Below are 12122 nucleotides of genomic sequence, written 5' to 3' on the forward strand. Positions count from 1 at the left end.
AGTGATGTAGCAATGAAGAGCTGAAAGGCATTTAGGAGAACCTTAACTTTCCCTAGCCATTCAGTTTGCATTGCCAAACATGGCTTAACATAACATGCTGGTTTTCTCTCTGAGTCTGCCAGCCTGGCTGGTAGGCAGTATGCCCAAACTATTAAGGAATAAACATAGAGTTTTACAAGCCAAAAATACTGTGTGAGCTTAAGGCATGGGTACTGAAATATTTTATACAAAGCAGAACAATTATGAACAAAAAGATTTGTAGTTCACTGATTCAGTTTCCCTCATATGGTAATGGAAAGGAAATGCAATCACAAATTGGCTCAGTCTGAATCAGTCTGAATGCAGATCTTGATTGAATGCTTTCATTTTGTGGAGTGAAGCTGAGAATGAAATTTCATCTTCCGCAACTTCACAGGTTATCCTTTGATTTCCTTGTTGTGTCTGACATGCTCAGAAATGAAACACATCATTTGAAGCAAAACTTTCTAGCTCAACTTAGACAGAAGGAGTTCTTGACTTCTGATGTACAAAAAGTGGGTTTAAGTGTAATACAAGCCAATGCTTGTTTCCAGAGTTTTGTTTTGACAGATCGTTTTCATGTAGCTAGAAGGGTGTGCTAAGAAAAGAACAGAAATTATAGGAAGGGAACGAGTAGCTTATTGTTAAAATCAGTTGAACTTGACCTGTAAAAATATTTTCTATGTCAGCTTGTGTCTTGGAGTTTCTCAACAAGAGACTTCGGGCTCTATCTTGGACTTTGATACTATCACATAACACTATGATGACATATTTTATACAGCCCTATGTCTTCAAAGCAAAACAAAACTTAACATAGATGTATTGCATCGGACATTCAAAATCAGTGATTTAAAAAGAAAACACTTATGTTTTAGTTGTTCAATAGAGAATATGTGTAATAGCATACCTTTATCCCTCAGTTTTTTAAAGCAGATATGTATTTTTGAAATGTTTGTATGCTGTGCTGATGTGAGACTTAGAAAAGCCTGCCAGGAAATTATTAATTTTGCTTTCAGAACAGAGTTTGAATGTAGATTAAGTTTACATCAAGCAACAAGGAGAAAATAAAATGGTTATTTAGTCAGCACCACCCAGCTAGTGAGCTAACACAATGTGTGAGGTAGGATTCCACTGATGATTTAACTAAATATTTAGCAAAATGGGCAGACAAAAGTCTATATGTTCCCTTCAAGACCTCTTCCATCAAAGCAGTGTGGGAAAACCTTTCTCATCTGGGCTGCTCATAGTTCTTAAAAATGAGAAATTTGGGCACCTAGCTGCCTTTTGAAGAAAAATTAATATGTGCATAATGTATAACATTAGAATCAGAAGTGGTTGAGTGTTCTCCAGGCACCTCTTCAAGCTGTTTTAGGGTAGGTTAATGGCTTCCTCACTGTTGTATTAAATATGGATTCACATCCAAAGACTCGGGCAGTAAAGTTATCTGACAATTCACTAGACTTTCATGAGCATATTCTGACTTAAAGGTGATGCTTTGAATGTTACAATTTACTGAATTAAATATACATTTATAATCAGTTTCTAGGTGAAGGTTCCTGTACCTTACAATTTTGTTAGAAGATTCCATTTGGAACATTCAGTTTGGAATTGGAATTGCTCCTCATAATGCCAAAAAAAAACCCAAAATGACCTAACCAAACCAACTGCAAACGATCATCATCACCAAAATCCCTCTTTTATTCACATAGTTAGGAATCCAAAATGATTTTGATGTTTTAAATAGGTAGTTGCATGGAGACTCACTGTATGCTGATGTACTCATTATAATTATTATAGGGTGATTTTTTTTTTTCTTGCTGAATAACAGGTATTTGCTAACCCAAAGCAAGGTGAGTTAAATGAGGCTTTTTGTAGTTCACATTCATCAAGTGGGAGGTGTTCATTTGACAAACAAACATAACAGGTGATTAGAAAGAAATATGGTGGAAGTTTCACTACATATTTGACAGCTCACCATTGCATGTGTTTGTTTTCTGTATTTTGCAGGCTGTTTCCAGCTATGTAATGTTTTTCGGTCACATGAAATGGAAATTGACCAGTGCTTGCTTGAGTCCCTCCCTCTCGGCCAGCGTCAGCGGCTGGTGAAGCGGATGCGTTGTGATCAAATAAAGGCATATTATGAACGAGAAAAGGCTTTCCAAAAGCGGGACAGTTATGTGAAAAAACTGAAACATGGAAAGAATCATCGAGTTCGTTTCAATCTTGCCGATATGATACAGGATGCTATCATACATCATGACGATAAGGAAGGTACTTAAGTATATGTTGTTTTCTTTTTGTGTAACTAAAAGTTTCACAGTAGAAGCCTCCATCTTCTGTTTACCTTTATTCAAGACAAATATGATTTTACTTGTTGACGACTGTAAAGTGATAAAAGGAGTAGGATTAGACAGACTTACAGGATTAGACAGACTGTAGCTTATCACTGCAATGAATAAGGCATAAACCTTAGGAGATAGAACAAACTGACTCTGAGATTAGTATGCATGTAAACAAATAAATTTCAAAATCACTTAAGACTGTTATCACTGTTATGTGTGGCCTGTTTAATATCTGTGGGTCACAGAATTTCACCCAAGTTACTTTGAATGTTAACTTTATTTTTTTTTTTTGGCAAAAATCTGGAAGAGTTATTTCTGGCATTAGTGACAAATGCCTGACTAAAGCCATCATGGTCCTAATCCCAGTGAGTCTGCTCTCTGGTTCTTCTGATATACTGTTTGTTTTTGAAGCACATTGCCTCAGTTTTGGGTTCAGTTTCCAGTTTCCTGGCACCGCTGGAATCCCTGGTGCAGCTGTTCGCTATCTGAGGAATTTTGTATTTTGCTCTTGAAAGTGAACCAGAGCTTTCAGTCAGGATTTCTCAAGTTTTAGAAGTCCCCAGGAATCCCCATACTGTTGTGTGGGAGTTATGTAGGAAAAGAAATGGTGCAGTGGCTTTAGCAACTCCTTTGCAGCTAGCTTCTCCAGCAGCTTTTTGAAATCATGTTAACACAAAACAGCCCTGACAGGTGAGGGTCTGAATGAGAATTCTATCAAGGAACTGAATTGCCAAGTTTCTGTGATTTCTTTTTTTTTTTCCAATTTACTTGGTTAGATGCCAGTTTTTGTTTTTTACTCAACTTTGCTCACCTAAATTTTAGTGGGCATTTGCTCTAACTGCTGTTTCTTATATTTGAGGTGTGGTCCTATACATTTAGAACTATACAGCCAATAAACCAAAGATCCCTTCTCTTGAGTGCCCAGGACAACATTCGTAACTATTACAAATAGCTTTCATTCTGCTCTTACGTAAAAATACAACATTTATATTTGAAGAACTTCTCTGTGTTCTCGGTTTCCAACTATCTGTAATAAAAGAGCAGAATACTATATACTACTATTAGCATTCTGTAGAAGTCAGGTACCTCAGGCTGTTTTTGACATGCAGTTTTCTCAATGGTGTGCTGATGGAATATCAGCAGTGTTTTGTGTTGCACATACTTGGCCATGAGCTGCATCTGAATCAGAACACTGAAGTCAGCAACTGCTGAAACTGAACAGCATGAGCAGAAAAGGGCAATAATTTAGGCAGAAGAGAATAAGGTGGGGGAAAAAAAACCACCAAGCTTGGTATCCTGCTCTTGAAACAAGTATCAGCTCCCCAGAAGCAAGCAATTCAAATTGCCCCAAAGGTAACTCCAGCAGGAGTAGCAACACTGTCCTCTTTCCATGCCTGTGATCCTTCCGTAGGACTCTGGAACTAGTGTGACTCTTGTCTTGACCTGCAAATGCTCGTCTGTTGTTCTTTTAGGCAAATGTTTCTATTTCTTGTCCACCTGTAGGTGAATAATGCCATACTGACAATTTTTATCGAGTAAACAAAATGATTAAAAAAAAGCAAAGAACTGAAATTCATAGACACAGAAGCTGCTGTCTTACTACAGCTGCTGAGTGGAACATCCAACCATGACTTTAGTGAATACATCTACATTAGGATTTCAGTTCAAATTAGATGTAAGCTTTTGTACTAAATATCACATCCATGTACTGTGCTTTGTCTTGCTTTATGGAGCATGGAAACTAAATTCCTTGCAGACAAAACTGAACTGGAAGATGTGCTCTGGGAGCGTACATGATGACTACAAACAATAATGCATTTTCAATCCAGGCTGGGTTTAGTCTGAAGTAATCCTGCTGAAACAACAAGGTTGGGGAATCTGGGCTTTTGGCACCACCTGTTTATCTTGGTGTATTTATGCATATTTCAGTCACTTATTCGGCATTCATTATTCATCTTATACCTATTAGTAAACAGCGATGTGTGTAACCAGTAAGTTAATTATGATGGATCCTGATATTTGCATGGAGCATTCTCTGCCTCATTGCAATTTCACGTTGATATCATTGCAATTTCACATCAATATCTGCGCATCTGGAGTGAAAAGGAGAATCTGAACCCTTGCCTTTACTGGGTTGTAAGGCAGAAATGACTGCAATATAAAGCTAGTGAGAATAAGCACACTTTTCCTGGCTTTTCAAATGCTTCAGTATCTCTTCTGGCCCCTGCTTTTTGGTGCAGTGACCTACAGGAGAGTGAAAGAGATACTAATACTGCATTAAGCAAGCAAAGGTGGCAGCTAGGTGCTAACAGCCACCAGCTTTACTTTCTGTAAATCCATGTCTGGTCTGCAGGATGTGGTTTTTACTGCATGGTGTGCTTGTAACCATCAACAACATTCCAAAATATACACTGTTTGAATACAGGGAGCCAGATTTTTCCTTTGGAAAACTGGGTATTGAACAAGAATTTCTTAAAATATAGATTAATGTAAATAAATAGAAGTATCCTAATATGAAGTGTTAATAATGTTTTAATGACTTAGAATAAGCTGCCTTCTACTACATGAAGATAAGTCCTGTCCTGTGAAAAAGTGGGGTTCAAACTGATCTGAATATTGTATATTTTAGTGTAATCAAGAGGAGAATTTGGTATGTCTTCAGAAGTTTGTTTTTGTTTTTAATAGCAGGTTATTTTAATGTAGTCTGAATAACTTATAACTTTCAAACTAGGCATTTTGTTTATAGTGAAATATGTAATATCAAGGGCAAAGGCATCTTATGAGATGTTCAGTACTCAAATAGAATTGGGTTCACAAGTAGAATTTAGTTCACTGAAGCTGTTGAGTTGTTCTCTGTAGATAATTATTTTTTTGGGTTTGAAGTGCAGTGGCTTTGAAGAGATGAATTCCCTTCAAGGTGTAATGTCTGTGAATGAAGCAGAACCTGCTGTGTAGAATGGATGGGCACACCAGAAGGAGTGCTGTGCAGCCTGAGTGCTTTGAATTAAATTGCTGGATGTACACACAAACAAAGTGTTGTGATGGCATGTAAATATTTTTGTGCTGCTCTCCCAATCTTTTGGTTGAAATTGCTTATGCATCCTCGAGTTTTGTGGCTTTCAAGATGTGGAGTTTTGTAAAAGGACACTGAAAGTCTCCAAGTGAAAATTAACAGATTCATACAGTTTTATTCCAGCTCTTGGATGAGAGGATGTGATAATAGATTTATGAAGGAATGGACTCCCTCTTAAAATATTGCCACTAGGCCTATTTTCTTCATTTTTTAGACCTACTTAGAAATTGTTTGCAAATCTTGGGCTCTTAAAGACTGCTACAACTATGTACTTCCTCCATTCATTAAAGTGAAGCAGGTTCCAAGTCTGCTTAATTGTCCTGTCATCTGAGGCTGTTTGTTGATGAATCCTACAGCAGTTTCATTTGGTTTGGGGTCTGGTTATTTAAAAAATAATAATAAAAATAAAAAAAAATAAGTTGGTTACATGTATTGATTAAGTAGAAATGTGGATATGCTGCATGCAGCTTGTGGGAAAGCAACAAAACATGGAATTAGAGTGATTTAAAAAGGGATAGATTAAGACCATAGTTTAAGCAAGTTTGACTATAGCTGTTAATAATTCAGTGAGAACGAACACTCATTTTACAGGTGTAAATAAAAACAGATCTAGAATGTGATTTTTAAAAAGTTGTATGAAAAGAATATCATTCGATATAAAAATGAGAACACAACAATGGAATAGAGTTGGAGGCAGCTTCCCAAGTGAAAGTCAAGGGCACATTTCTTTGGGATTACCTGAACTAAATAGACTGTAACCTATCTGGGAATGGTGAGGAGTAGTCTGGTTGAGTAGGCAAGATACGTTGGATAAAATGAATATATATAAAGATGAATTGGTAACGTGACTAGTGTCAGGTTTTGTTTCACACCCGAGTCTGATTGGAATTTCACTCTTAGGAAACCGTTGAGTTTGTTATTCATGAAAAATTCAATATATCTTGTCAAAATTATTATTGCAACTGATGCTGGGCACCAAACACACCCATATCCTCACATATCAGGGAGACTGTCGTATCACCCAGATCATAAGACTGTCAAAAACACTCTCTATTTAGTGTCTTTATATTTGCTATGAAAACTCTGAAGTGTTAAAGCAGACATGATAGATACCATGGGGTATGGAAAGTCAGGCAAAGAAGCCTGGAGAGCCTCAGTCTTTAAACAAAAGAGGCACTTCTGTGAAAATCAGCATTTCAAAAGGGGGATGCAGATTCCCTAATTTAATTAAGGGCCATTTAATCCTTTTCATAGCATTATGCTGATTCTATGGCACTTTGTGATTCTAAGTAGCCACAATCCCAAAGTAGGTGGGTGTTTGCACTGATGCTGCATCTGTCATACTCATTCTTGCTCTTTTATTTGGAGACAGCCCGGCTCAGCCCTGCTCTTTGCTTCTTCCCAGCCCTGCAGGGCTAATGCATGACCTGCGTTTATCATAGGGTGCTGTGGCTGGGGACAACCTTCCTCTCTACTCTCTCATCAGGGAATGCCTGGTTTAAGCAGCAGAAGATACCAATACCCTAGACCTGATTGTGGTCTTTCAATATCTAAAGGGGAGCTATAGAAAGGACAGACTCCTTAGCAGGGTTAGTTAGTAAGGAAAAAAAAAAGGGGTACAAATGGAGCTGGTAGTGATACCATAAATCGTTCAATCACAAAACTCTCATAGGACTCAGTTTGCAGTGTTAGAAAGCAGGCATTCTTTATTCTTGGTGATGGATGCATGAGAAGATCCTTTCATCTAAATTGTGCCTACCTTGTGCAAAAGATCTTCAGCTTATATACATTACTTGTGTTACGTATGCAAAGGTTTTTCTGGGCAGTGTGTATATATTCAATACTTCCCCCAGAATCACTAACATAGAATTATACCTCCTTGCTCATGCTTAGTCTTTTTGTGGTAATGGTCTTCTGGGGTCTTTGGAGGAAGTCAGTAGTCTTCCTCATTGTGTAAGCTAGTTGGACTTGGTCTTCATGCATGCTCAGTTAACTCCTTGCCTTGATAGCACAGTGTTTGCTTTCACAGCTTCCCTTATCTGCTTGATGTAAGGACTTGACCGTGCTTCCCACATCTGCTCCATAGGAGGAATTCAGCATGTCATCCTTATCTACATGGTACAAAGACACAGACTCTTCCAATTATCTAAACAAACTACAGGGGTATCCATCAAAGAACATTAGCGAGCTTAACAATATCTCTGTAACGTACATCAGTACTGGAGTCTGATTGGCATCCTAGTAATTTCTGGTTATGAAAAGGGTGCGGAGATGGCAAAGTCTGTTCAAAAGAAGAATGTATATTTAATAATGAGGTGGCAGAAGAGTTCACCATTAGCTTTTGATAGTCAGGAGAATGTGTCAAAGATGTGATGGTGACACTTCTAGCACAACAAAACTGACCAGAAAATAATTTGGAACAGAGATAGAGGTTAAAACCAAGCTGAAGTAAAATATGTCTTAATTTCCTTGCACCGTTTCCAGAACTGACTTTCTATTTTTATCTTATTACCATAGACTTGTTTGTGCTTTACTGGTCTATCTTGTTCTAGTACTAACAGCTTGTCTGGTTGCAGACAAGTTGTTGAGGAAGATAAAGGTCTGAACTGCCTGTATCTATATACATTAGTGTTAAACTGAATTCCTTAAATAACGGGTTTGAGAGTAGTCAGCAGTTTTCAGGAGAACACAGAGTGCCAGGATTTAGAAAGGAAAAGGCAGATTTGCAAATGTAAGACCTCATTGGGTGAATACTCATATGTACCTGCTGAGTGTGCTGGCATACTGGTTAGGATGTGAGGCTCTGAGCATGCCAGTGCCTTGCTTTAAAAATTCACCAAAGCCTTGAGTGAGGGTTGCATTTTTTGTGTCAGTAGTTCAGAGGTATCTCCTGTAGACACAAGACTGTGTTTACTAAAGACAGAGACCTGCATTAATATAACAAATTTCCTGAAAGGCAGAATGAAGTTGAGGGAATATTCAGTATGTATGAAATTCATCAAGCACACAAATTGAGTTCTTACTGTTAAACAAGAGGTTTTTTGTTTTTGTTTTTAATTAGGCAAATAAACTCCAATGTGAATTGAAAAGGAGGAAAATAAGACCTCCGGGTAAAAGTTCTGGTCAGACTTCTATGCCACCCCAAATTAAAGCAACCCACTGTGACTTCCACCTTTAAATATCTTTCTGACTTATTTCTTATGATTAATATTTAATATCAGCTTTGTTCATTCCCTTCTCCTCCCAAAGGTACTTATATTAGCATTTCGTTTGTGTACCGTTTGTCTCATTTGCAGCCTTCTGAACAGATGGGTAAAATTTTAAGCGTTATGAGAAATATTAAATGAATGGAGTGTTCTAATACATATGTAACCGTGTTATACTATACCAAAAGCATAAAGGCCAGACAGAAAATTGCAATTTGGTGAATCGGGATTATTAGGTTGTGTAACCTGAGCAGTCTTTTATGGCTCTCTGCTATGCTTTGGGATTTTACGCTTTTTTTTTTTTTTAAATTTTTTTTTTTAATTTTTTTTTTTTAATTTTTTTTTTTTTAAATTTTATTTTAAGAGCCATTCTGTCTTTTACCAATAAACTCAGTATTCACTGTTCCATCCCTAAGCAGCATAAAATAGCAAGCATTCGTAGTGTGCTCAACATGCATGTGTACAAGTTCATGACAGAAGAAAGGCCCCAAAATGAAAATCTGGAGTCAAAATGTGCATTAATAGGAAGTAAGATCAGTCAAGCCTTTATTAGCAAGTTTCTGAATAAGAAAATTGTGAAGAAGGATGAAAAAAGCCATCAATTTAATCTCAGTTTGAGGAACTAAAAACACAGCACAATCAAGTTCATATAAATTAGAACTACAGGGCAGCTAAAATTTGAGAGGTCAGATGCTGTGTATTTTCCTACCTTGAGCTGCTCAGTCCCTTTACAGTTTAAAACACAAATATGTTTTCTAAGTTTTACAGCACTTTTAAGGATAGTACCAGTATTACTTAATATACTTTAGTTTCATGTTATTTACTGTAATCACTCCAAAGCTCAATTCAGTTTTTCTGTTCCCCCTAGGAACGCATGTGAAGTTCACTATGTATGTAGTGAACAATAGTTCACTATACAGTTAGTTCACTGTATGTGTAGTGACAATAATAATCAGGAGTTTTGCCCCTACAGATCTATTTTCTGAATCAGAGGATAAATTTGTAAATTAGGATAATCTAATGGTGACTGCTGGCAAGTTGGCAGAGGGATCTCCTGCGTGCCAGCCCTTCTCACATCAAGGAATTGGAACTGGGTAGGCTTTGAGGTCCCTTCCAACCCAATCCATTCTGTGATAAGTAGTGAGTTACTGGGATCTCTTTTAGAAGATAGCACAATATGCATATATGGTAATTTATTCAATTTAATATTTAATGCCCAATTCTGAAGAGACTTGAACACTAGGCTCTGACTAGTGGAGTTTAGAGACTCTTCAGTGCATATGAAATTAATGAAGTGCACAAAATTTTTCCCAATTGGGGGTCTTGGAAAGAATGAAATATATGCTGTAAATGAATATATCGACAAGACAGTCTAATATCTGTGTTATGTATTGGGAACTTATATTTCTGTAACTGTGGAAGAGGCTAACAGCTGACAGTCAGATGTGCTGCCAGTGATTTAAACTGCTCAGTATATAGACAGATGAAGCAGTATTCAGCTGTCTCAGTCCAGCCATTGATGAAGAATCTTATTCAAAGGCACAGAAGGTAAAAACACATTTCAAATCACTGCAAAGCTTCTAATCCTATATGCTCTGCAAGGTTTTTAACCTTGTTTAGTTTGGTGTGTGCTGAATTTAGCGATGTAGAATCTTTTTTTTTGTAATGCGGGGAAACAATGCCTTTAGTTATTGGGTAACAGATGTTAAGTAATTAAAGGAGCCTATTTCAAAAGCAATCATAAAATCACAGGGAGATGAAATTTGAATACATTTGAATTCCTACAGGATTCCATATGTTCTTTTTTTTTTGTCAGTGTGTTTACTTTTTTAGTAACTTGTTAAAGCTGAAATTAGAACTGAATGTTAAGCTACTTTTTGCTTGATAAAGATACATAAGACTTTTGATACACAACATATATTTTATTGCAGAAAAAAGATATAATGTTTCACAAAAGTGAATGATAGGCTTGATAAGATAGATTTAATTTAGTATTTCCTCTCCTCCCTGTGGACTGCCTATTCCCAGGACTGTCTCCATTTACCAGCTACTTGTCTTTCAGTCCTGCAGGCTCCCTTGGCTATTTCAGCTCAGTTTTTGTTTTAACACATGCCCAGAACTACCCTGAGCAGAACAGCTATCCTCTGCCTTGTAGCTAGCAGGAAACCAGACACAAAGCATCCTTCCACATTAGGTCCTCTGGAGTTGATCTATTAGGGTCATTCACACCAAATGTGTGAGGGAGTTTAGCATCCAAATTTGTTCTTGAACCTTGCTCCTATAAAGCCAAATGTCAACACATTTGATTGACAGGAAATTGCAGTTTTGTTGATTGCCTCTAATACAACTGTAAAACATAGTATTTATGAGGAAACCCATGTGAAAAATGCACACATTTTACTAAGAGCGTTATTCATTGCATTTTGAATACTTTTCCAAAATGTTCAACTATTTCTTATGTAGACTGCGATGCTATGCTTCTGTGAGAAGTCAATGTGTAAATGAATCATGACTTTATATGATCAGGGTATAAATCAAAAGGTTTTTCCAATTAAAATATTAAGACAAACTTCACAAGGCCATTACCCGTATATGTCTCCATCTTTTTAAGAATATATTGTGATCTGAACTGATAACCTTTATAGACACATATGTGTGCTTATTTGGTTTAAGCCTACCAAGCTCGTTATATTTTCATGTTGGTGTTTTTCTCCACAAGATCTTTCTTTCACATAATAATAACAAGTTTTCCACTCTGGCATGCTCTGGCACCCAAATGAAGCAAGAAACCTGAAGGTTAATCACTCACAAATTCACTGTGATGCTAAGAAATGATTGTTAGGCCACTAACAAACAACAAATGAGCATCTGGCATTTTTCCTAATTATTTCAAAGGGAGTCTAGGGTTGATTTTGCAGCATTATGCAGTGGGAAAACATATGCAAAGCCACAGATCAGCAGCATCTACATTCCGTGTATTATTAGGAGTCACAGTGATTAAAGATTGCTGTGACTAGACAGAAGCTTTTTCCATGCAATTTGCAGTTGATTTCTTTTTAAATGTATTTGTTGTGCTTCAGATTGATTTCCAATAATATTTAAGTTTGTTGAGGAAAGTTTTCTGTGTTCATCTTTCAGTAGCGCTTATATTAAATGGAAACACCTTAATGTAATAGAAATTCAGATATAAAGTTACAAAATTCAATGGAGAGTTATTAAAAAAAAAAAAAAACTAAAACAAAAAAACACAGGGGTTTTTTTGTTTGTTTGTTTATTTTAACAAAAAAAGAACCAAACAAAGAAACCCTGCACTTTTAATACTTCCTTAAAAATATTCTCAATCAATTTTCCAATTCTAGAACGCTTTTCCAGCTGACTACAGAGTTATGTTGTTATACTGGAGGAATACTTACTCATAAGTGTGGGAAAAGATTGATTTTAGATTATCATTGTTGTGTTAATTGTTAGATTGAGAACACTTGT

The 12122-nt window shown here is 36.7% G+C and overlaps 1 protein-coding gene across 1 annotated transcript in view; it reads left to right on the forward strand.

Annotated features, from left to right (window-relative positions):
• MYO16 (myosin XVI) overlaps positions 1-12122 on the forward strand; it is a 270411-nt gene that overhangs the window by 17809 nt on the left and 240480 nt on the right. Inside the window, exon 2 of the mRNA XM_032442003.1 lies at positions 2026-2289. Within this exon, the coding sequence (XP_032297894.1) occupies positions 2026-2289 (264 nt within the window). The remainder of the gene's footprint in view (positions 1-2025; positions 2290-12122) is intronic.

This window comes from Coturnix japonica, chromosome 1 (assembly GCF_001577835.2).
Source record: "Coturnix japonica isolate 7356 chromosome 1, Coturnix japonica 2.1, whole genome shotgun sequence".
NCBI classification, from domain to species: Eukaryota; Metazoa; Chordata; class Aves; order Galliformes; family Phasianidae; genus Coturnix; species Coturnix japonica.